The sequence below is a fragment of the Micromys minutus genome (assembly GCF_963924665.1).
Source record: "Micromys minutus genome assembly, chromosome: 2".
Classification (NCBI taxonomy): Eukaryota; Metazoa; Chordata; class Mammalia; order Rodentia; family Muridae; genus Micromys; species Micromys minutus.
The window spans coordinates 23,293,412-23,319,525 of NC_137971.1; the positions used below are offsets into that span (position 1 = coordinate 23,293,412).

At 38.2% G+C, this 26,114-nt stretch overlaps 1 protein-coding gene across 1 annotated transcript in view; it reads right to left on the reverse strand.

The window, feature by feature from the left end:
- KIF11 (kinesin family member 11) overlaps positions 1–26,114 on the reverse strand; it is a gene marked incomplete at both ends in the record, with an annotated part of 40,826 nt that overhangs the window by 14,453 nt on the left and 259 nt on the right. Inside the window, 12 exons of the mRNA XM_080911218.1 lie at positions 853–1,060; positions 1,488–1,676; positions 2,666–2,753; positions 8,375–8,463; positions 14,397–14,492; positions 15,820–16,062; positions 16,313–16,403; positions 18,048–18,172; positions 18,283–18,468; positions 20,942–21,020; positions 21,106–21,203; positions 21,359–21,491. Coding sequence (XP_080767344.1) covers positions 853–1,060; positions 1,488–1,676; positions 2,666–2,753; positions 8,375–8,463; positions 14,397–14,492; positions 15,820–16,062; positions 16,313–16,403; positions 18,048–18,172; positions 18,283–18,468; positions 20,942–21,020; positions 21,106–21,203; positions 21,359–21,491 — 1,625 coding nt within the window. The remainder of the gene's footprint in view (positions 1–852; positions 1,061–1,487; positions 1,677–2,665; positions 2,754–8,374; positions 8,464–14,396; positions 14,493–15,819; positions 16,063–16,312; positions 16,404–18,047; positions 18,173–18,282; positions 18,469–20,941; positions 21,021–21,105; positions 21,204–21,358; positions 21,492–26,114) is intronic.

Genomic DNA, 26,114 nt, shown 5'->3' on the forward strand with positions numbered 1-26,114 from the left:
CACAGAACCAGGTGTGATAGAACAAAGCCTATAACCCCAGAATTCAAGTAGGAGAGACGGAAGTATTAGACCTTCACAAGATCATCCTTTACTACACACCAACTCTGAGGCCAGCCTCAAAACAAAAGACCAGAAAAGCTGGGTTCAGTGATACTCTTCTTGTAATTTTAAGAAACAGAAACAGAAGGATCCTTATTAGTTAAGAGACCAGTTGGACTGTAGTGGGGGGAAGGGAAGAGGAGGAGAGATTGAGGAGAAGTGGAGAGGAGGGAGGGTAGAAAGCAGAGGGAAGGAGAGAAGGTTGAGAGAGGAAAGAGCATAAGTTCAAGAGAGCGAGCTAGGAGGGCAGCCAACCTAGTCTACTAAGCCAATGAAAGCTCTTCTCTCAAAAGAAATAAGGTGGAGGGTTGAGAGTGCTTACAGAGGTGAGTCTGATTCCCAGCACCCATATCAGGTGGTGGCTCTTCATCCAATTGAGAGAATCAACACCTACAGCCTCCAGGAATACATGCACTCAAATACACACACCCACACACATACATGTAACTAAACATAAAATAATTTGCTGCTAGTGGTGGCACAATCCCAGCAGTCAGGAAGCAGAGGCAAAGGCTAACTAACGATCTCTGTGAGTTTGAAGTCAGCCCGGTCTACAGAGCAACTTCCAGGACAGCTACACAGAGAAGCATTGTCTCCTCCTGCCCCCCCCCCCAAAAAAAAACCAACACAACAACAAACCCAAAAAGAAAATAAATTTTTTTTAAAGTAGATGGTCCCGAAGAAATAACATGTAAGGTTGTTCTCTGGACTTCACATGCCTGTACACACAGCCATAGAACTGCCTGAACTTACCAAACAGTGTCTTATGAACATCCAGCATGGCCTTCTGTTTCGTACTGCCATCCTTAATCAGTTCTTCCATGTTATTGAACAGACTGTTGAGGCTTTTGCCAAAGTTCTCCTGAGCTTCAGCATTGTGCTCATCAACTGCTCTCTTACGGTCCAGTTTAGAATGTAGACCAGACACATCCCTGGTGGTTTCTTTAACTGTTTTAAGCAACTGTGTGCAACAAAACAAAGAAAGTAGCATAAAAAGTCTAATCAACATGCTTGTACTCCATAAGGATCTCTCGCTGATGAAAACTAGACATGATATCTTATATGCTACTGTATGCAGGTGCTCAGTCCCCCCAAACCCTGCTCTCCCAGCCAACCATGTGTGCAAAGAAAACTGACATTGCAGATTTATTCTAGCAATTGTTTGTTCATAAATATTTTTTCTTTTGTTTTACTATCTCCTCAAGAATATAACTCAAAATATGTAATACTTTCAGTCCAGTTTTTAAAAATATGGGTCAAGTAATGAAATATTGTTTCATAGATGGATATAACATTTAGAATAAGTAAATGAAAATCTTATAATCAAAATTTAAGCAAGGATACATCTACCCACCCTTCAATGTTCTCAACACAAACAAAGGACAAACCTTGCTGGCAGTATCATGAAGCTTCTTCTCAGTTCTTTCCAAGGCTGAAGAGACATATTCCTCTTTAACAAGTTGTAATTTTGTTTCTTGCAAATGTTTCTGAGTGGTCTCAAGTTCCTGTGTCTTGGTTTGCAGGTCAGATTTACACTGGTCAAGTTTGTTTTTACTATCCATAAATAACTCTGTAACCTACATGTAACACATTAAACAATTCTTTAAGAATCAGAAAAAAATGCTCCAGCTGGTGAAAGACTTGGCAAGTTAATAACACTGGGAAGAAAAATTATAGTAGTTTGTAAAAATTGTAATAGTTTGTCAGATTAATTAGAACATTTTTAATGGTATCTAGTATGTTCCTATAAAGCTATTCAAACTTATGTAGCAGGTCTAGCAAAGTGGATTCTTCAGGTTCCTCCCAGGACTTCAGTGGACTGCTACAGTAAAGGTCACCATAAGGGTGGCATAAAAGGGTCTGGCTGCTTGTCTAAGTGAACCACAGCTCCCAATTTCTGAAATCCTTACCTTGAAAATGAACTGGGGAGAAAGTTCTACTGGCAAAATGCTTACCTAGCATAAGCAAAGCCCTAGGTCCAATCCCCAGTTCTGCATTAAAACAGGCATGGTAAAGTACTATATTATCCAGGTAGAGATTGGAGAATCAAAAGTTCAAGGCCATCCTTGGCTACACAGTATAAGTTTTGTTGCTCTTTTGAGACAGAATCTTTCTGTTACCCAGGATAGCCTGGAACTTACTACATGGTTGAGGCTGGCCTCTTAACTCATAAATTTGCATCTGCTTCTGCCTCCTAGGTAACTAAAGGCATGTGTCTGAGTCTAGACTAAATTACATGAGAATTATCTCAAAATAAAAACTGAGTATACCATGAATTCTAGGATTATAGCATGTTCTGGAGGTTTGTAAAAGTAAACTCTCTAGTGTTTACACAATAATGAAATCACTTATAATATATTTCTCAAAAATAGAACCCAGTCATTAAGCAAATGCCTGTTAATTTCTTCTAACGTTGTATTAAGTGTCAAAATAGAAGGTTTTTCATAACAAAATACAACTTAACTTGAATATAATAATAAAAAGAATTCTTAAAAGAGAGAAAAGTCCCTACACATTCTAAGCAGCCCCTTTTCAAGTAACCTTGTGTGTGACCCAGAATGCCTACCTTACTGAGCTCCTCCTCAAGAACAGCAATTTTTTCAGCCAACTCAACAATTTGTTCTTCCTGAACAGTTACTTTTCCATTCATGGCTCTAAAAGTTTAATACAAATTTAACAGTTAATGTTTTGTTCTCAATCCTACAAAATATAGTCTAATTGCAAAATACAACATAACAGAACAAAATTATGGCGGCTACACAAACTCATCTCCGCACTCCTCACCCTAGCAACAGTAACTAAGCAGTGATAAACCAAATGGCAATAAGCAAATGTGTAGCCTCTTTGGAGGGACACTTACTAATGCTTGCTTAGTTTATGTATGCGTGTGTGGCCTGCATTTCTGACTGTGTACCATTTGTGTGCCTGGTGCCCTTGAGGATCCTTCTGCCACTGGAGTTAGTCAGTGTGAGCCACCATGCCAGTGCTAGGAATTAAACCAGGGCCAACTGCAACAGCTGCCAGTGCTCTTAACTAAGCCATGTCTCCAGCCCACTCGCTGTTTTATAAATGGAACATTCCTTTTTTGACCTCTACCCTGAAACTGAGAACCTTTATCTGAAAGAAAGGCATGTGTATACAAATCCGACTTGGTATCTATAGGGGATGCCACACACACAGTTCTATAAGAGTAGGTGTACAAGCACCACTGTGATACTAGCACTTGGCCTTGTGAGATTCTCTAGGGCAGAATTTCTCAGCCTTATACCAGACAGTTCCTTGTTGAGGGCTATCCTGCATGTTTTAGAATATTTAACAATATCACTGACTTCTACCTACTAGATGCAAACAATATTTTCCACCCACAGCAATGAGAACCTTAAGAAGATGCCTAGCTAAGGTTGAGATTGATGAAGAAATGGAGAACTAGTTTGCATACTTAACCTTTGTGCTTTCTCTAATATTAATCAATTCAGATCTAAGCAAAGGTGCATTTAAAATGGTGCTGCTATGAAACAACAAAAGCCACACGTGCTAAGGCCAAGGTTCCTTTAGGGTACCAGTAGACAACAGGATGATGCCCTGATGTCCTGCTGAAAAGACGGATAGCGGCCCCAGGCATTTGCAATCCAGAAAAAAAGTAAGGATTTTTTGTTTCTAAAATAAAAACAGGACTGTATTACCTTAAAGATGTTTGCTGATTAGAACATATTAAGATGTACTTATTTGGTTCTGGTATTGAGCATTTTGTGCATTTTTATAGCTACATTCTTTTGGTTGCTCTCTCACCCCCCCCATCTGGCCCCACCCAGGTGAAGACACTTCATCAAGTGCAGGAGATTCTCACGGGGATCAGACTGGACTTGGCCCTGGGGTACACATGACAGAATCAAATCCATAAAAACAGTCTAAATTTTTGGTGCATGGAACCACAATCATCTGTAATCTTTTTAAAATATATATCATGAAAACCCTTAATGCTTCTGTTTTAGTGGAGAAAACATAAGAAAAATCAGTTGGATCTGTTAATACTACATTTTTTAAAATGTTGAATTTAACAGTGCTGTAATTACAATAATAAAACTGAAGGTTTTTAGTGACAATACTGATTTTCATTTCAACCAAAAAGGTAACAGCATACTGATTATTTACTACAGGAAGAAAAATAAATGCCATAAAAATAAAAGAAGAAAAAAGAAAGGAAAGAAAAGGAGGTTGCAAGATTCACCTGAAGCAATACAGTAGATGAGTAATCACTTGGTTCAAGAGCTCACACTTTTCATCTTTATTTGGGTGAGATTACCCAACATCCCATGCTCAAGATTAACAAAAAGTTCTGAGATTTATAGGACATTTAATATACCTGTGATTTGGTTGATAATGCAAGAAGAAAAGCCAAGTGGCTTGGAGACTAGTGAGCATCATTCAGATCTTATGTACTGCAAATGCTAGGAAGTCCTGGCTGCATTTTAAGGTGATTTGTCTGGGAAATCCTTAGCAAATGTGCTCAGGAAATGTAGCAGCAGGGAGCTGTGGAGAAGACCTGCGTTACAGGCTGGGTCTTGTTCTCAGACCTAAACACCAGCAGTACCTTTCAGGCTCACTCAGGAACTAAGTGTCTCTCAAGTCATGTGAATTATGCATAGATTCTATTAAGAAAACTGTTTTGTTTTCTCATTTCTTTTTCTTTATTTCTTTTGAGACAGGTGTTTCAGAAAAACTTTTAAGCTTTAGCAATCTTCATTCACAGAGTGATGGAATTAACAAGAACAAAAAAATACTAAAAAGGCAAAATGCATAGAAAAAGGTCAGGTTTTAAGAATCTTTTCTCGTGACAAATTTCTCGAAGGCATTTTATTAAAAACTAGATGTTTATTTTCAAACACAAATAAATGCTACCTTTTGTCTACTATTTCAAATCTTCACAGGTCTATTTCATTTCATTTCATAGACTTGAATGACATGGGTTTCACCTTCCATCTGCTCAAGTTAATGTTAATTAAGAATGTTGAGTAATGTGCATCCAATAAAGTGTTTGATTAAAACAATTAAGAGGCCTGGATATTGCTGAATATCCTCTAGGGGGCAATAAACCTCACTCCTAAGAGACAGGGGTCTGCTTACTTCAAGTGACATTAAGCTTGTCTCTCACTACTCACAATGAAGAGCAAGGCATTTGAAGGAAAATCTAGTGAATGCTGGACTCCTTAGCACTTAACTCATTCTAATCCCTAATGGCAGACAAAATAAACTCTAACCAGAGAACTGGTTGAGTCTTCCCAGTAGGACTGAAGGGCTTGGCCTTTGCCCTACAAAAAAATTCAGCCAAGGTAACCATGTGACGGAAGTCCAAACATAATTCCAGTCAACCCACAGGACCGTAAGCCTCACCCCACACAAAACTGAGACGCCAGCTAACGATCACTAAACATTTTAGAAAACACACAAATGACAGAAACCACCAAGAAAGTAAAAAGGACCCTGAAGAGAAGATAAAACTTTAATAATAATAATTTTTGAAGACAACCTATTTGTACAAGGATAGGATATCATATTCTCTAAAGGCCAGGAAAGATGTGGCAGAGCTTTTACAAATTAAACATCTGACAACAGAAAGAAAATTCAACAAAAATATTTGAACATAAAGCCAGGCTAATGCATGCCTTTAGTCTCAGGGCTTAGGAGGCAGAGGCAGGCAGATCTCTGAGTTTGAAGCCAGCTTGGTTTACATAGTGAACTGCAGAACATCAAGAGATATACAAAGAAACCCTGTCTCAAAAAGCAAAAAGGTAAAATACAGTATGAAGAATGCTATTTTTCTTCTTCTTAAAAATAGCTTGGCCTCAAACTCAAGAGAGATCTGCCCTTGCCTCCTGAGTGCTGAGATTAAAGATGTACAACGCCACACCTGGCTAAAGTAGCAAAACTCACAGGCCTTCCAGGCCCACTTAAGTGTTATGCTGATTTCTTGAGTGTTGGGAAATTTCAGAAATGACTGACTGGTTGGTTGGTGGTTTAGCTCAGGTATAAAACTGTCGGAGGATAGGGGTCATGGAAGAGAAGATGAAAATGACTTTAAAGAAGGTTTGTATCAGGCTGGAGCGATGGCTCAGTGGTTAAGAGCGCTGACTGCTCTTCCAGAGGTCCTGAGTTCAAATCCCAGGATCCACATGGTGGCTCACAACTATCTGTAATGGGATCTGATGCCCTCTTCTGGTGTGTATGAAGACAGTGACAGTGTATTTATATATAAAATAAATCTTAAAAAAAAGAAAATGTAAGCTAAAAAAGGTTGTATGTCCAGTGCAGTGATGGTTTATACAGATGTAAACATAAGTCACAGTGGTATAGACTCCATATGCTACCAGCGCTAATCTCATGATTTACTATTGAATCAGTTACATAAAGGAATATTGGTAGAAACTGGGTAATTAATAAATGGAAACCCATATAGTATTTATGGCCTATGCCTATAATTTTAGTACTCAGAAAGCTACAGTAAGGATATCTATAAATTCAAGGACAGCCTGACCTGCATAGTGAGTTTAAGGCCAGCTAGGACCACAGAGCAAACTTCTGTTTTAACTAAAAAAAAAAGGGGGGGGGGGGGCTGACTGAGGACAAGACTCAAATGGTGAAGGACTTGTTTAACATCAATAAAGCCCTGGGTTTGAGCCTCAGGACGACATAAAACAAGCATGGTGGCACATGCCTGTATCCCAGGCAGGAGAATCAGAAAGTTAAAGGTCACCCTTTACTACACAATGAGCTTGAGACCAATCTGGACTACATGAGACTCTATCTTAATAAATAAGTAAAAAATCATGATGCATGGGACTTCTCTGTACTATTCATAGAATGTTTCACATAAACCAATAATCTTTTAAAATACAAAGTTAGCTAAAAAATTTTCTAAAAAGTATTTGATAACAATATTTTTATGCGTGTGTTTTTAAACAGCTGCATGTATTAGAACATAGATATGGAGGTCAGAGGACAACTTTCAGAGGAGTTGATTACCTATTGTGTGGGTTCTAAGGACTGAACTCATGTCCTCAGGCTTGGTAGCAAACACCTTTACCTGATGACCCATCTCACCAAGCATAGTTTTTGGTTTTGAGACCAGTCTTGCTATGTGGCCCTGGATGGCATCAAACTCTCAATCCTTCTATCTCTGCCTCCTAGGACATGCCAGTTAAAATGACAGTGAGTGAGCACATGGGTGCCCACACACACACACACACACACACACACACACACACACACACACACACACACACACACGAGCCTGCACAAAATACTATGGTGCATTTATGGTGCATGTGTGGAGGTTGAAAGACAACTTGTGGAAGCAGGGTCTTTCCTTCCACAAAGTTGGCTGCAGACATCAAACTCCCCTCATGAGTCTCTGCAGCAAGTACCTTTGCACACAGCTGTCACACTAGCTCAGAAACTACTTTTTAATGTCAAACCAAAAGAAGCACTTATGAGCAGTAGACATTATTTCCTTATTGCTGCATAAGTAAGTTTTACATCAAACTACTATTATCTAAAAAGTATGGTTTTAAAAATGGGTATGATGGGCTGGAGAGATGGCTCAGTGGTTAAGAGCACTAACTGTTCTTCCAAAGGTCCTGAGTTCAATTCCCAGCAACCACATAGTGGCTCACAACCATCTGTAATGGGATCAGATGCCCTCTTGTGGTGTGTCTGAAAACAGCTACAGTGTACTCACATAAAATAAATAAATCAATCTTAAAAAGACAAGAAAAGGAATGTTGGCACTCTAGTAACTGAGACTGAGGCACGATTCAGAAAACTTCAGGCTAGTCTGGGAAATACATAGTAAAAATACTTCCAAAAATAAAAATAAGGGTATGAGGAGATGGCTGAGCAGGGGAGAGTTCTCTGCTGATCTGGGGAACTAGGTTCAACTCCCAGCACCACATGGCAGCTCACAGGTTTATAACTCCATCTCCAGGACACTTTTTTCTGGCCCCTGTAGCACTGCCTGAATGAGGTACACAGACATACATGCAGGAAAACCAGTTTAAAGTAAAACTGCTTTAAAAAACAATCCAGCCAGGCAGTAGTAGTGCACACCTCTAAGCCCATCACTCTGAAGGCAGAGGTAAGTGAATCTGGCCAGCCTGGTCTACAGAGTGAGTTTCAGAACATCTAAGGCATACAGAAAAATACTGTCTTGAAAAGCCAAGACAAAAAAAAAAAAAAAAAAAAAATACCTTAAAAGTCAACTTTATAACCAAAGTCTTACCTAAAACTTTCTTCAGAGATGTACACTCCATTTTTCTCACGAGCTGCTGCAAGATCTCGCTTCAAACGCTCAATCTCTTCTGTATACTCCTATGCAAGAAGAATGTTATATATAGGTATCAACATAGTTAGTTGGTTTTTTTTTTGTTTCTATTGTTCAGTGTGGAGAGCATATGCATGAAATAAGACGTTAGCCCTTTATTATTTTCAAACATAAAGTTATAATTATACTTTAAAAAGGATTTCACTTCATAACCCAGACTGTCCTTGGCAATCTTTAGTCTTTGAAATGCTGAGATCACATGTGTAGACATAAATAGTTATAACTATAGTTTAAATTAATGCTAATTTGTTTAGAAATAGTATTTCAATGGCGTTAATAAAAAATTTTAAATGTTTTCATTATAAACTCCTATCCACCTTTAAATAATTAAGATCTCTATTACTGTGATAAAACACCATGACAAGCAAAACTTGGGTAGAGAAGTGTTTACTCAAGCTTACACTCCCTTACTGAGGAAAGGCAGGGCAGGAACCTGGAGGCAGGACTCATGCAGAGGCCATGGAGGAGTGCTGCTTCCTGGCTTTGTTGTACCTGCTTTCTGATATGCCCCTGGATCATCTGCCAGGGCTGGCATGACCTACAGTGAGCTCGGCCCTCCTGCATCAATCACTACCGGAAAAAACAAAAACAAAAAACCCCACAAGCCTCCCTATACACCAATTTGGCTTAGGCATATCATTAATGGAGTTTCCCTGTTCCTAAAAGACTATAGCAAAAAACTAACCAGGACAACCTTTGAGAATTATTGTACAACTACAGTTATTAAAACTAAGTAGTACTGGTGGAAGAGAAGAATAAATAAATAGGATAGGGCAGAGTCCAGAAATAGGCCCATATAAATCTGGAAAATTTAATACACTAGACAACACAAAAATTAAAAAGCTTGCCATTCAACAAAGTCAAGTTTGGTGTTCTTCCTTAGTTAGAAGAGTTTACAGAATTTACCTGAATCATGTGGGAATTTTCACCCGTGGTTCAGAATTAAGATAGTACACCAGGAAGAGTGAATACAGAAATACACTAGGGAAGTTATTAATAAATGAAGATCTGATGCTCGAGATTGAGAGGACAGATCAAAATACTTTGAACTAAGGTCCTAGTTTTACAAATTGCTACTTATTGATTTGTAAGTGATAGTGAATTAGTTTGTTTTGTGAATTACCCTGCTCAGGCTCATCAGATGAATTACGTGGCTCATCAGATGCTGGCTAGCGAGGGTTTATAATTATCTTAATTGTTTATATTGTTTCAAAATGGGTATGATGTTGAGTTTTGTGTTTATATTATTTCTCTGGGAGAGAATACAAGATACAAGACATTCTAGTTGCCAACTAGGGGACACTATTTGGGAGAAAGGTTCTGTCTTTGTATTTTTAAAAAGTGTGATTCTGCTTTGTATGGCTTCCAGAGTTATATGGATTAGATTTGATAGAGGTAGAACATCTGAAAAACTAAATTCAAAAAGATCAAAAAAATATATTTCTTGATACTAAAATGTTTTCTGTTTTATATATATTGCAGAATGTGCAGCTATGGTGAGGCTTGTCATCAGAATGCTGAACCTGCCTGATTCCAGACATCAGAGACTACAACAACCATCAGTGTGGCTTTCCTTCTTGAGGCCTGTCCCAGCTTCCTCATTCCTCTCCCCCCTTCTGATTTCTCAACACATATATTCAGCTTGAAGAAGCTATGAAGAGTCATCGCTATGAAGAGTCGTCACCCAAGTCCCTGGACTTTGGGGAGTGAAAGTAGTTGTTATAAGGTTGTTTTTATAAAGAATTTAGAAATGGTCATAATCTTACAGGGAGAAATTAGCCAGATTTGATTATACAGCTATAATCTTCTTTTGGTAACTAAGCTAAAGTCATAGTTTCATTGGTAGGAATCTTTCTAATTGATACAAAGTTAAAGTTATAATCTTTACAGTGCTATAGAATTCATTTGATACAGATTTAAGGTTTATACACTGTTTTTAGTTGATTAAACAATACTAGTTAAGGGCTAGATAATAAACTCATGGTTCTGAGTCAATAAAAGGGTGTTTTTTGAGATATTTCAACTAAAAATTGCTAAGAGTATTCAAGGCTAAACAGTTAAAAAATGCTTTATGTAGTTTTTCAAAAACATCAGAAATCCATAAATTATGCCATTTAATTTTATTTATCTTTTGTTGAGACATATCTACTCCTTACAGTTCCCTTTTTGTGGAATTAACGAAGAAATCGAGCATCTCTACCTCGAGGTGAAGTATACTTTGTGGCTAGGCAGCCACTGGGCAGAAACTGCTGATTTCATTCTACAGACTAATACTGTCCAGAAAGGGACACTTTGTGCAGAATAGTCCAATGATAATCTTTGTGGAGCCAAAATGATTAGCCCTTCAAAATTTCTGCATTTTAAGGTCTGTCAGTGATCCTGGGCCAGAAGGCCAAAGACTTACTCTCACATGCTGTTAGTAGAGATTTGTATCTACAACCTCTCTCAGTTCTAGAAACCCTGTTAGGCTTCCTATGTTTTTAGATATTTGGCCATTCTCAGATTTCCGATGGAGTTGAAGACTAATTTAGTTTTATAGCCTAACCAAGATAATTAACTTTGAGAAAATATAGTCATTTAGAATATTTTCAAGTGGTAACACAGCTTACATTTAAAGGCAAAGTTTTTTTTGTTTTTTGTTTATAAAGTAAACAAAAAGGGTGATATGTAAATTTATGTTAAGGTGAGACATGATTGGACAGAGGAGAGGTAGGTGGAGAAAAGGTAAAAAACAACAGAAGAGGAACAGGGATTGAGGAGCAGAATCAAGATGGAGCCAGAAAAAGCAGACCTGGATCCTGGTGGCCATTAATTGGCAATTGGTAGATAGAAATATTTTAAGGGATTCTATAGGTCTTTTATCTCATAAAGAAGGGCAGTTTGTATCTTTGTCCATTTGATGTAATCTTATGGTATAGAGGGTTTGTGGATTGAGAGTTTGACATATAAACGTGCATGAAAAGCTATCAGGCCTTGTCTGTGCCAGGTGGTGGGTTAAAGAAACGACAAGGCAGAGAAGCATCAGGGCGGGCGGGGTGAACCGAGTGACAGAGTCTGTACGCACAGCTCCAAACTAGAGTGGCATCCTAGGAGTGAGACCACTGGGGCAATAAAGAGATAAGCCTTTCCATTTTTAATAATTACTGCAACAGAACACTATGTTTGCAAACCACAAATATCCAGAAAACTTTATGTGTAACAAAGTAACTAAAATATATTAGAATTCTAAAGGCTGGAAAGCTGGCTCAGCAGTTAAGATGGCTCACTGGTTGTTCTTCCAGAGAACCTAGGCTCCATTCTCAGTGCCCACATTTTGGCTCACAGACATCCATAACTAGCTCCAGGGACACTGACTCTCTCTCTTCTTGCTTCTACTGGCATGGTATATGTGGTACACACACATGCAAGCAAAACACCCATACATGTTTAAAAAAAAATCTTTTTAAAAAACCCTCTAAAATGTTTCAATAAAAGAACAATCCACTTGAAAATAGTGCTAAAGACATGAACAAACATGTCACCAAAAAGGACATCTGAGCCAGACCTTTAATCCCAGCATTCAGACGGCAGAGGAAGGCTGACCTCTGAGACAAACCTGGTCTTCAGGAAAAAGTTCTAGGACAGGACTACACAGAAAACTCTTGTCTTGAAAAACAAAACAAACAAAAGGATATACGAACAGCAAGTACAAGAAGATGTTCAGTATCTCTGGTCATTAGGGAAATGCATGGTAGACCAAGTGATACAACTAAAACCCACCACATGTTTTACCAATGGTTAAAGTGAAAAATAGCTGTCTCAACCAAATGTGGATGAGGATGTAGAGAAACTACATCACGTATGTTGCTTATGGGAAAGCAAAATCATATAGCCACTCTAAAAACCAGCACCAGGGAAGCAGAGGCAGGAGGATTATGAGTTCAATGCCAACCTGAGCTTCAGAGATTCCACTTCACCCCATCACATGAAACTACTTTAATCATTCCTTAAAAATTGAAGCATTTAGTTACCATGTATCACAGCAAATTCACTGACAATTACTACAAAGAAATGAAAGTCTAAGTCCAGAAGAGAAATCTAGTAAAGATTTGCCACAGAAGCCTGAGAACCACTGGAACCCACTGTGAAGGTATAGAGTCCTGAAAGCTGTCCTCTGACTTCCACATATATGTCATGGCATGCACACAGATAGACATACAATAATAGTTAATAATACATACTTTAAATGAAAATGCACTGTGTTGATTTGGATAAGAATAGCCCCAAGGGCTCATATATTTGAACTGTTAGGAAGGAGGGGGTGGGCTTACTGGAGAAATTAAGTTAGTGGAGTTGGCTTTCAAAAAGCCTATGGTAGGCTCAGCTTTGCTTTCTCTCTGCCTCCATCTTTCAGATCAGATGTAAGCTCCACCAATCCTGTGCCATGACTGCCATCCTGCTCCCCACTATGATCTCGAACTAACCCTTGAAACTGTAAGCAAGTCCCCAATCAAATGCTTTATTCTATAGGCTGCCTTGATCATAGTCAGAACAGTAAATATGACATGTATCTTTACACAAACACCTATGAATATAAATAGCAGTTTCATTTGAAACAAAAAAATGAAGCTATTCAATGAATCATTTAAGATGGTCATACAAATTATAAAAATAGCACATATATACAATAAATACTACTTAGTACTAAAAAGACTTATAGAAATATATGACCATTTCGGTGAACCTCCAGAGAATAATACAAATTTTTAAAAGACAACTCCAAAGGTTCATGTGCTATATACAATTTCCTTTAATAATACTTCTGAAACTACAAAATTCAATAGAATAGAATAGTGAGTACAGGAATTACAGCTAAGAAGAGAGGAGAAAATTCTATGAGTATCTTATGGCATTTTGTGGAAATAATAATTGGTTGGTATTATACATATAATAGAATATTATTCAGCAATATAAAGAAATAAACTACTAAAATGTATAAACAGCATTTTTAAATCTCAAATGTTATACCAAGTAAAGAAATAATATATAATTCTCTTTCTAGGAAATGTGTAAGAAAGGCAAACTATCTATAGAAAGCATATTGATAAGCCAGGCATGGTGGTTCCTGCCTATAATCCCAGCACAAACAATGCTGCACAGGAGCATAAGGAAACAAAAGCCAGGCCAGCCTAGGCCACAAGCTATAGTTCTGCTCAAGAACAAAACAGAGTGGGAGTGGGGAGACATATCAATGGCCACTTCAGTACAAAAAAGGAAAAGTACATGTTAATTTTTTTTGTAAAGTGGATCTGTATAGATGTTGGTCAACTACATTAATGTATTTTTAAAACTACTGAAATGAGTGCTAACAAGAGGTAAATGTCATGGTGGGTAAATTTCCCCTCAATGAGACAAACAGAAATTATAATTGTAAATAAATGCTACCCAGGGTGTCAACTGCATTATAAAGCTAGGAACACATCAGTGTCAACGCATCAGTGGTAAGGAAACATTCTAACATCAAGCATTTACTTTATGTCATTAACAGTGTTCTGTTGTTAATCCTAGTCTGGTGTGGAGGCATTGGCCTCTAATCCCAGCCTCTGCAGGCAGAAATAAGTTGATCTCTGCTCCAGTCCAGCCTGGTCTACAAAACAAGTTCTAGGACAGCCAGGGTCACACTGAGAAAAAATAAAAAACAAAACAGTGATCTGTTGCTATTCCTAATTTCAAACATGCCAAACATGGTTACATTACTCCATAAAAATTCATAATTACTATTAGGCAGTAGTGGTGCATGCATTTAACCCCAAGCACTAGGGAGGCAGAGGCAGGTGGATCTTCAAGGATAGTCTAATCTATAAGACAAGTTCCAAGATAGCCAGAGAAACCCTGTCAAAAAGCCCAAACCAATCAATCAAACAAACAAAATCATAAGTACCTTAATAAGAGCTTTTTTGGTGAGTTTCTGATTAACTTCAGGCTTATTCATTATGTTCTTTGCTCTGTGAGCATATTCCAATGTACTCAGAGTTTCCTGTTATGGAAAGAAAAGGTTAATTACTGAGGGCATGAGGATGAGAACAAAGATACTGTTATTTAAATGTGTGATCTTATGTCCATTTTATCCTTGTGAGTGTTGTGTGTGTGCATGAGTATGAAAGGCACTGGGACAAGGTAGAAGGTCTTTACCACTCTCCATCTTATGCTTTGAGGTGGTGCCTCTCAAGGAACCCAAAACGTGCTGACCTAGCTAGCCTGGCTGGCCAGTGAGCTCCAAAGATCCCAATGTCTCCTCTCAAAGCCTCCAAAACTTCATCACCAAACAGCTTTGATGTGAAAACTGGGGATCTGAATTCGGGCCTCCTCATGCTTATATGACAAGCACTTTGCCAACAGAGCCATCTGTTCAAGCTTCCTACACTGGTCTTAAACACAAAGAAGTCTACCAGCTGGTGAATAAACAAAATGTCCTATTATGTAGCAATTTTCTGAAAGATAAAATCTTCTATCTTAGAAGTAAATTCATTAAGGATGATGAATGTTTTACTACATTCCATATTGCAGGGGAGCTCGAGAAATAAAAAAATACAAGCTTCTGAAGTCCTTGAAACAGATGCACCAGGCCCCTCCTCACTTAAGTTATACTATAAGTAGTAAGGACTACTGAGAGACACCCTCAAACCAGAAAGTCCCTGAATTAGACACAGTGGACCCCTGGAACCCACAAGGGAGAACTGACAGCCACAGTTATTTTCTGACCCCCACGCAACAAATACACACATTCAAAATAAGTAAACAAATGAGTGTAAAAAATATATATTTTTTTAAATTGTGAAACCAGAACTGGTAAGATGGCTCAGTGGTTAAAAATACTGACAGCTCTTCCAGAGGTTCTGAGTTCAATTCCCAGCAACCACATGGTATCTCATAAGGGATCTGATGCCCTCTTCTGACACATAAGTGTACGTGCAGACAGAGCTTTCTATCATTAAAAAAAAATACATAAATAAATTTAAAATTATGAACCAGTGTGGCAGCACATGCCATCACAGCTGAGGCAAGAAGATCATGAGGTTTTGGGTCAGCCTGAAAGACATGAAAATCCTATTTCAAAAGAAAACTAGCAAAAAAAAAAAAAAAAAAAAAAAAAAAAAAAAAAAAAAAAGCAGAAGAAAGGAAAGAAGGAAAAAGTAGAAAAGAAAAGAACCAAAAAAAAAAAAAAAAAAAAAATTGGAAGTCATACCAGATTGTTCTATATTATAGCATAGGATGAAGCCAGTAAATGAACTTTAAAAATACGACAGCTAATAAAGGCTTATTGTATAGTTCCCATACTTGCTGCTTTCTCTCAAAGGGCTTACCTCAAGATTGAGAGAGGCAGGGGAAATGGTTGCAATTATAGATGTTCTTGTACGTCCCCCAAGAGAATCTTGCAGGATTCTAGTTAGTTTAGATTCTCGATAAGGAATATGAGGTGTTCTTTCTACAAGAGCAGTAATGACTCTTCCCAGAGTCAACAGGGACTGGTTGATATTTCCAGCTTCCCGGGCCCTCTTGTCAACAGCTCCAGAACGCCCAATATTTTCACTTCCTGCAAGATCAACCTTTAATTAAAAAAAAAAAAAAAAAAAAAATCAATCTTTGTATTGGATTCAAAGATTTGTATTCTTTTATATATTTTTATTACATACAATGTTCATCACTAGCAAAATAAATTTTCCACAACAAATTCCTTCTCCCACTCCAAAGCTAACTGATGAAATAACTATGAAAATACTGTACGTAAGTGAGAATTCCAACCTTCTCCAGGAAGTAACTGTGACCAGCACAGTGACATCAAGACAGGATGCTTACCAAATTCAACTTTCCAATTTTAACAAGCTCTTCTCCGTCAATCGTTGTTTCTTTCATGTGTATCGTAACAGAAAAGACCGAGTGTGATCGACTAGAAAACAAGATCAAGTTGTCTGCTCGTTACAATGGATGCCATTTGTCCCTCATCTAACACTGGAAGCAGGAAAGGCAGTTTTGAATGCACCAGGGCCACGATATCAACAATCAGAAAATACAACTTAAAAAGACAAAATTCTACCTGCTACCTACAATACTGACCCTCTCAAGAAGTTATCAAAACTACCCTAGAATGCTTGTAGTTCCTGGGTTCCATCCCCAGCAATACACAAACAGAATTTTCAGGCAAATATCTGAAAAGAATGTTTCAAAGCAGATAGCTCCCAACCAGAAAGAACATCAATGTGTTTATTAATGTCATCAGCAGGGACAAATATGGTAATTCTGTATTATCTTCTTTGTACTTTTAAAAATTCTTATAAGTTATTTAAATTACAAAAAAGGGTACAAGGAGCTGAGTTGTATTTATCTTATGTTTTTCTATTATTATCTACTGACTTAACGTTAAAAAATATGTGTGGATTGGAAATGTGTACAATAAGGAGTAGGGCACATTCTACGTGCAGTTGGTTCTTTCCTTCTGCCTTTAGATGGGTGCACTCTAGGGCTCAAACTCAGACAGCCAGGCTTGCAGGACAAATACCTTAAGAGACCAAATCAGCAGCCAGCCTTACCCACAGGTTTCTAGTTCAAGATTGTGGGATTAATGCAATTAAGCATAAATATCAACTGACTTGAAGAAGCTTAGTTAATTTTTTACTCATAAAAAATGTGTATATATATTTAGATAGATAGATAGATAGATAGATATAATAACCAGGCATGATGATAAACAGTATAGAGAAATTTGTTCCTTTCTCTATTTCATGAATGCCAGGGTTGACTCTTAAGTAAAGTCACTTTAAAACAAAGATTTGGTCTCAATTTCTATAGCTCATTAATCAAGTATTTGCCTAACATGTGCCCTGGATTTAATTCCCAGTACAACCAAAAAAAAAAAAAAAAAAATCAAATTCCACAAAAGAATAAAAATTAACATGTGATTGTCCTTTTATTAAAACCATACAATTTTTTAAAGAGTTGTATAAATGTGCCCAAGAGGCCACCTTTAAAAGGTAGTTTAGGCTCTGCACATTTCATCCTAAAATTTAACCTGGGTTCCCAGAAGATATACTTTTGTTCAAAGCTTTGTTTTGTGGTTTGTTGGTTTTGAGACAGTCTTACTATGTAGCCTTGGGTGTCCTGGAATTCCAGCTGCCTCTGGCTCCTAAGTGCTGTCATTAAGACGCATGCCATCACACCTTGCTTTGGTTTGGTTTTGAGTCAACAGAAAGGTTAGAGATTGGTAAGAAAAGACTGCTTTGACCGTACAGCCCACATACCAGGATCACCTCCACCTCATGATCATTTCCACACGTGAACCACCATACCACGTCCAGCATATGACCAATTGTTTGAAAAGGAATGTCTTTAGAACATTAATACTACTGCACTAATTTAACTTACCTTTGTTTTCCTTTCAACAATCTTCCAGTATCACCAGCCTCTTTATGAATCTGATGCCAAGTAACAAAGATTCCTCTTATATCACCAAATCTATTATGTGACCAATTCCCTGACAGAGCCTAACAAGTTTTAGTAAAAGAAAAAGGGAGCAAAGAACACGGTGGTTTCTTACCTGGAGTAAGCATTCATCAAGGTTGCTGCAGTTTTCCTCTTTGCTGCCCCCTTCTCTAAGATTTGGTAGACCTCATCTTTGTTGTGTACTGTGATTTCCTCTAAGCCTTTGATTATCACTCCTCTCTGATCAAATATCAAACAACATCTATTACTTTATAAAGAAAAAGTACATTGACATTTAAAAGACTCGTACAGTAAAATTTGGAAACTTTTCTTCTCAAACCCTGAGTTACCTTGTTCCGGGGATCATCAAACATCTGCAGCCTTTCGGAAACATCAGAAGACGGACTAAGAAGATCAAAAAGCTCCTCATTATAGATTTCCAATAAAGACACTTTAACTGAAAACTCAGTGCCATTATCAGTAAGTTTCTCAAAAATTTGATGAAGAGTACGTGGAATTATACCAGCCAAAGGATCCTGAAATTATAGTAATAAGAATTAAAATTAAACTCAAAATGTCATTTACCAAACAGTTAAAATATGACAAAGACCTCCTTAAGAGTTTATGACTGTATTTGCAACACTGAGGATTGATCCTAAGGTCTTACACATACTAGGCAAGTACTCTACCACTCAGCTATACCTCCCATCCCTGTTTGTCTTTTCAGAGACAGGAATCTCCCTCAAAGTACCCAGGTTGGCCCCATGTTGTGATACTTTTGCCTCAGTCTCCAGGGTATTTGGAAAGATAGATGCACACCATCATTCCTAAGTCTAATTTACTTAAAGTTTACTATAAAGCCTAGCCTGGCCTCTACTTGGCAATTCTCCTAACTCAGCCACCCACGTAGTAGCATCCAGGCATAAGCTATCACACTTGGTTTACAGTATATTTCAATATGAGCCAGTTAACCCTTCCAATCCAGTTGGTCTGCATTCTACCAATCACAAAAAATACTTGAAAAAAATTTTATCTGCGGGCTAGGGAGAAGACTCAGCATTTAAGTGTTGTTCTTCCAGAGGTCCTGAGTTTAATTCCCAGCAACCACATGGTGGCTCACATCTGCAATGACATCTGATGCTGTCTTCTGGCAGGCAGGCATGCATACATGCAGATAGAGCACTCATATACATAGCAAAGCTGGGGTGTGGTAGATGCATGCCATAATCCAGCACTTAGGACAAAGAAAACGGTCAGTTCAAGGTCAGCCTCAGATAGATAAAAGCTTCAGGTCAGCCTGAGAAATGAACAACATATCTTTAAACAAACAATTCTGACCCCAATAGAAAGAATATAATAATTTTTACATAGTACTTGCATTGGATTAGGTATTGCAAATAACCTATAGATGATTTAAGCTATGTGAAAGTATGTATTTAACTTAAGTACAAACATGTATCATTTGATAAAAAGACTTTTGAGCATCCTCACACTTTGGTATGTGTGTATGTGTATACTAGAATCAACCACCCTCAATGGATACTGAAAGACATCTAAAACCTAACTAATCCAATGTCAGAGAAGTCAAGTCATATCAGTCTAAGGTATAGACAGCCACAATCTAAAATATTAAATGAAAAATACAGAAAAACAGCTGTTAAATTTGAGTTTCTAAATTTAAAAATTGGGCATCGTTCTAAGTAACTTGATGAAATAATGTATCATTGTAGAGAAAATTTCTTACAAACATCACACCTGTCAATAAAAACACTTATGTCCAGTGAGGTGAGGCAGGAAACAGAAGATGAGACACTAGCAGGAAGAAAGAGGATTCTGGGAAATGCTGAGAGAATAAAAGGAAAGGCAGGAAGAGATGAGGGAGAAATTCCAGTGAGACTCAAGGAAGATGCTGAGAAGAGTTGATGAAGAAGTGGGCCAGGACTGAAGGAGAGGTAACTAACCATGTGAAAGACATAGAATAGTGTGAACTGGCTTAGTAAGCTACAAGCTAACCAGGGATGAGCCAAAGCTTATAGCCTGAGCATTTAATAATAATTAGTCTCAGACTCATCATTCTCTGAGCAGGAGCTAGGAGGAAAGACAAATTTAACTTTTTCACACACCACCCTGCCAGGGACAGGAGTCATCCCTCTGACTCTGTCTATACTGTCTAAGCTTCCTACTTAATCAGCCACTTGGTAGCACTACTGGCTATAATAGCCATTATTCTGAAATACATATTTGAGTAACTCTTATTTCAAATTATCCCAGCATTATGAAGGCTGAGAAACAACAAATATTACAAGTCCAAGGGCAATATATAGTAAGTTCCAGGCCAGCCTGGGTTACAGTATTAAGACCTTGTCTCAAAAATATCATCATCAACAACAACAACAATATTAATAATAATTTTTTAACTATCACCCAAAGCACAATAGCTATGATTCTGGCAACGAGGTAACAAGGAGGAAAATGTAAAGTAAAATAAAATTTTAAGACACAGAGAAACCATATCTGAAAAATATACTGCAATATATTGCTATAATTCTTATGTTATATTATTTTTAGTTATCACTGATAAAATTTTATTATACTTAATTTATAAATTAGATGTTATAGATACATAAGTAAGAAAAAACATATGCACATACTGTTTACTATTTTCAGTACCTGCTATGGGTCTTGAAACGTTAATCATTTCCCTCCAGATAAAGCAGCGTGATAAAGGGAGAGGCAGCATTCTGCGCCTGCTATTCTGGAGTCTAAGAGGGCCTTCCCTTCTCATCACTAACTGTGCTGTGTGTTGGTCTCATCTCTCCCAGTGAGATTTATTTCTGACGACAGTGATTTTACTAAGCTATTACTTATTGCACTTTAGTACATAAAGAACTTAGGTGCATGGTTGTTGACATGGTTCTCTGATCTGCATTTCAACAATTCATAAACAAATTTTAGTTGGCTAAATTTTTGCCACACCTGACATTAAAGGGCATTATAAATAACAAATACCTCCTCCCAGGTATATACTTCATCAGGTGACCTTTCACCTTCCATTGTAAAAGTTTTTCCAGTGCCAGTCTGGCCATACCTGTGAAAGATTTCAACATAAGCATTAAGTCAGAAACAAATACACATATCTAAACCTTCTAAACTTGAAAAGTTGTTCTGCTTACGCGAAGATGGTGCAATTATAACCCATAATAACTTCATCTAGAATTGGACAAACAACACTTCGGTAAACATCAATTTGTTTTGTAGATGCTCCAAACACCTATTTTTAAAAGAAGAAAGAAAAAGCTCTGAAAACATATCACTCACGTTAATAATTTGCCCACTAGAAACCACCTCAGGCAAAGCTCAGAAGCATGCTGTCTTCCATGGGATCACTTTACATTAGGGAGGAGTCAAAGAAAAGAAAAGAAGTACCATATCAAACGTGTATGTTTTCTTAGAGGTCTTGTCAGTCAGTCCTGCAGTTCGTACACTAACTTCTTTCCGTGCATTATCACATTCTACTACTGAGTGAGCACTGGCTTTCCGCTCAGCCAAATTAAATGGTCTGTCAAAAGAAATACACAGAAACTTTCAGTAAGCTAAATAACAACACTTTCCTTTATTATACTAATCCAGAAAACTATGCAATATAAAACTGTTCATAGAGATAAATAAAGAGGAAATGACACTATAAAGCAGACAGTAGACTCATAAAGGCCTCTGTTCCCCAGAAACAGATTAATTTTCAAAGATAGGTAAAATATAATCTTTCTCCCTCTGGCCTTGAATTCCAGATCTTCTTGCATCTACCCATCAAGTAGTAATTTATGAGGCAGTAGAGAGCAAACCCAGGGCTTCATGCAGGGTCGGCAAGCACTTCACAATGAGCCACATCTTCAGTTCCCACTGTGTACACTTTTTTCAGAATTCCATTCCTATTTGATTCATCTATTTTGACAAAGGGTCCCTCTGTAGCCCAGGCTAGCCAGCAATTCAAAAGGCTGACTTCAAACTCACAAAGATCCTCCTGCCTCGGCCTCTCCAGTGCTGGGATTAAAGATGTGTGCCATTATATCAGCTCATATTTCTAATATCCTTAACTGTACTTACACTTCAAGAGTTAAAACTAAAGTTTGGATACCCAAAGTCACTTAATAGTCAAGCTGCAGTGTGCATGCCATCTGTAATCCCAGCACTTGGGGGTGAAGACAGGAGATCTCTGGGGCAAGCTGACTAACTAAAATAGCCAAAAGTGTAAGCCCTCGGTTCTGTGAGAGATCCTGGGCCACCTAGCAATATATATACCAACTGCCCTTTCTTGCTACCCACCCCCATGTTTTATGTTCCCGAATTAAAGACACACACACACACACACACACACACACAGCCTTTATATTTTGGTATGCCATAAACAGCTCAACAGTTAGGCTACTCCCTAACCTCCTGCCGATAATCCCGAGTTAGTACTTACTAAATTCTATATTCAACCTTCGCACCTGGACCCACAGGGCTGCCTGCCCAACTGGGCGGCACTCTCCTGGCTTGCCTCCACTCTTCTCAGGCTCTCCCCTGTTCTCCCTGTCTTTCCCTGCTCAGCCACGGGCTGATGGCATCTTTATTTACCTATTAGAACCAACTGGGGCAGAGTCTGGGGGACCCAACGTAACATCATAATACAAGCAGCATAAGGCCAAACCCACTACTCCTATAATTTAAAACAAACAAACAATCAAAGGAGGTGCAGTAGGGATAGGTCAGAAGCCAATAGTGTTTACTGCTCTTCCCAAGGACCTAGTTCATTTCCCAATACCTATGTCTAGTGGTTCACAACTGTTGGGGCTGGTCTTCTGTTCTATAGAGTCACATGCTATTTTTTTTTTTTTTTTTTTTTTTTTTTTGGTGCCCGTACATCTGATTACAGTACAGACTATGGCATGGTCAAGTACTTCTGGTCTCAAAGCTATGTAAAAATTGTTTTCCATTTCTCTGATTTGTTAATAAAGAGCTAATCTGCCTATGGTGGGGCAGGAGAGGGCAGTAGAAGTAGGACATTGGATCCCAGGGAGAGAGGGAGGAGGGGAGAAGGGGGAAAGGAGGAGGAGGAGAGTGTAACCAGACCACCAAGAGGATTTGCCATGAGGACACATGGAGCAGAACAAGCCAGAGCAAGATTCAGACAGCAAGTAATAGGGCATTTATCTGGGTATTAACAGCCTAGTCTGGTTGAATAGCTCAGAAGCTGCCAAGCACAGTGCCAATAGCTTCTTAATAAAAAACAACTCTCTGTATCTTTTATTTGAGAGCTAAACAGGATAAAGTGGTTTAAAAGCCCTGGAGATAACTGGAAGAAGCAAAAGGAGGCATAGCAATCCCCACCATCACCACCAAAATAGTACTATATACAACTCTAGCTCTAAGTGATCCAGTGCCCTCTTCTGACTTCTGCAAAGAGGCACACACATGGTATACAGACACATTACACATAAATGAAAACAAATCCTTGCATGAAAAATTTTAAAAATAGCAAATTCAACCAAGTATCGAGATACAGTCAGGGCAGGTGAAGGAAAAAAACATTCTCTGGGTCAAGTCTGAGGACATGAGTTAAAGAACAGACACCCAAATTTGTCTCCCAGTCGACACACACACAAACCACACACCCTGTGGCTCTGTGGCACATGAATGCTGGCACTGACATACACATCATATACACGTATACGATTTTAAATTAACATGCAAAAATCAGAGACACTAACAGTCAAGAAAGTTACAAAAGTAATTCAATTTAAAATAACACCAAGAGTTAAATTAATAAATTAATTTAGTCAGGTAGTTTAAAAGATTTGTAAAACTGGAAATTATAAAATATTACTGAAGCCAGTAATGGTAAAATCCCAACACCTGGGAAACTAAGGCAGGAAAATCAACATGGTAGAAAGTAACCTGGGTCTGTTTCAAAAGTACCAAAACCAAAAAGCTAAAATCAAATAAACATATTGAAAACAAAAGAAAAACAACAAACCTTCAAGAATCACACTTCTTGATTTTAAAGTTGATTCTAAAGGTGTAAGCAGTCAAAACTGTACAGACATAGACTAGTGGAACCAAATGCTCATAAATAAACCCTCTCCTATATGGACAAATGATTTTAAACAAATGAGCCAAAACCATCAGTAGTCTTTGCAACATGGTGCCAGTAAAACTGGGTATACTACATAAGGAAGCTGAATGTTCACCTAACATCACAAAGTGGACCAAAGAGTTGCACTAAGACCTAACACCGGGAAACTTCAGAGAAACAAAGAAAAAAAGCATGGCAACTTTGACTTTAGCAATGATTCCTTGGATGAGACACCAAAGGCACAGGCAACAACATCTAAAACTGGCACGGTGGCTCACACATGTAACATCATAACTCAGGAGGCTGCCACAGGAGCACTGACTTCAAGTCTGGGTGCAGAGGACTAGGCAGAAAGCTACATAGTGAGACCCTGCCACCAAACGCACAAGACAAAGAGGATCTAACAACAGCCTAAGAAAGTCTCATATGTTGCTTATTAAAAGCTTAATGAGACTGGCACCAGGAACACTACTTGATAGAGAAAAGACAAACCAGACAAGAGAAAGAAAACCCTATGCTAAAATTATTGTACATAAACACATACAGACGTTTTTCGCTGGTAAAAATATATTTAAAAAACTCTCTTGGGCAAGCCTTGAAATGTAGGAGGACAGTATGAACACAAGATGTTTTATTTCTTAATCTGAGTGATAAACAAGCGTACATGTTACAATGGTGCTTCTGCCTCTCTAGTGCTAGGATTGGAGACCTGTACCACCACACCCTCACAGTTAGTGTTCTTTATAACTTTTTACTATTCCAGTATTTTGTAAGTAACAAAGGAAATAATAGCACATGGAAAAGGTAATACTGCCTAATAATTATAATACTGCAAAATAGTTGTAAAAAAAAGTGCATTTGTTGGGTTAGAGCTAGCTTAGGTCAAAAACACTTCTTGTTCTTTTAGAGGACTGGAGTTCTGTTTCCAGCCACCACTGGGTCGAAGAGCTAGCTCATGTTAAGAACATCTGTTGTTCTTCTGTTTCTAGTTCCCACACCTGGTGGTGGCTTACAAACACCTGTAACTAGCTTCCAGAGGTGATGCTTTCTTCTGATTTCCATAGGCACCCACATAAGCATGCAATACCCACACATACACATTATTAAAAATAAATCTTGAGGCAGGGTTTCTCTTTGTAGCCCTGGCTGTCCTGGAACTCAATCTGTAGAGCAGGCTGGCCTCAAACTCAGCAATCCACCTGCCTCTGCCTCCTGAGTGCTGGGATTAGAGGTGTGCCCCACCACAGCCTGGCTGGCTAATTTTTTTTGTTTTGTTTTGTTTTGGCTAAATTCTGAAGTGCATTTGCTTTCCTGTTGACTAAAAAGAAAGTTCCAAATTAAGTAACTAAATTAAAGCTCCAGAGTGCAGCAATTAAGTATCTTTGATTAGACTGGAGGTTGCCGCCACATACCCTTTCTGATACCTAGTTTAAAAACTTGAGTCTGGTAGCTCAAACTTCAATTTTTTATAACTCCAGAACTCAGAACTAGGGGGGGAGGGGCACCAAAATAACAGGCACAGTGGCACACACTTATCACCAAGCAATCCCAGCTAAACAACCCAGACCAGAGGCTGAGACAGTAAAGTATGCTAACAAACAGTTCCAGACCAGTCTCGGTAATATCACAAGAATTCAAAAAGTTAAAAAATTTGGCTAAGTTATTTGGATGTCAATTGGGGAGAGCTGAACACGCACATCCTCCCTCTAGTCCTCTACTCACAATTCTGTCTTTTGGTCTATGAACAAAGGCAGATAAAAAGAGAAATATCTTGCACCAAAGACCTGTACCTTCACTAGCTTGTGAGCTTCACAAGCCCACTTTATATCTTAGCTTAACTTAGATTCAGCAATGTCTACTTGGTTAACAGAGGTGAATAAGCTATTGCATCTAGAATAAAGAACTATTACTCTTTCCGAGGTGGGAATAACCACAAGACAAGTGCCAAACTACATGCAAAGTAGGTATGAAGCTTTATTCCCAAACTGACACCTCTCAGGGAGTAGCGCAGGGCAATGACTGATAAATTTTCGGCGACACTGGCTTTTAAAAGGGAACGCACTTTAC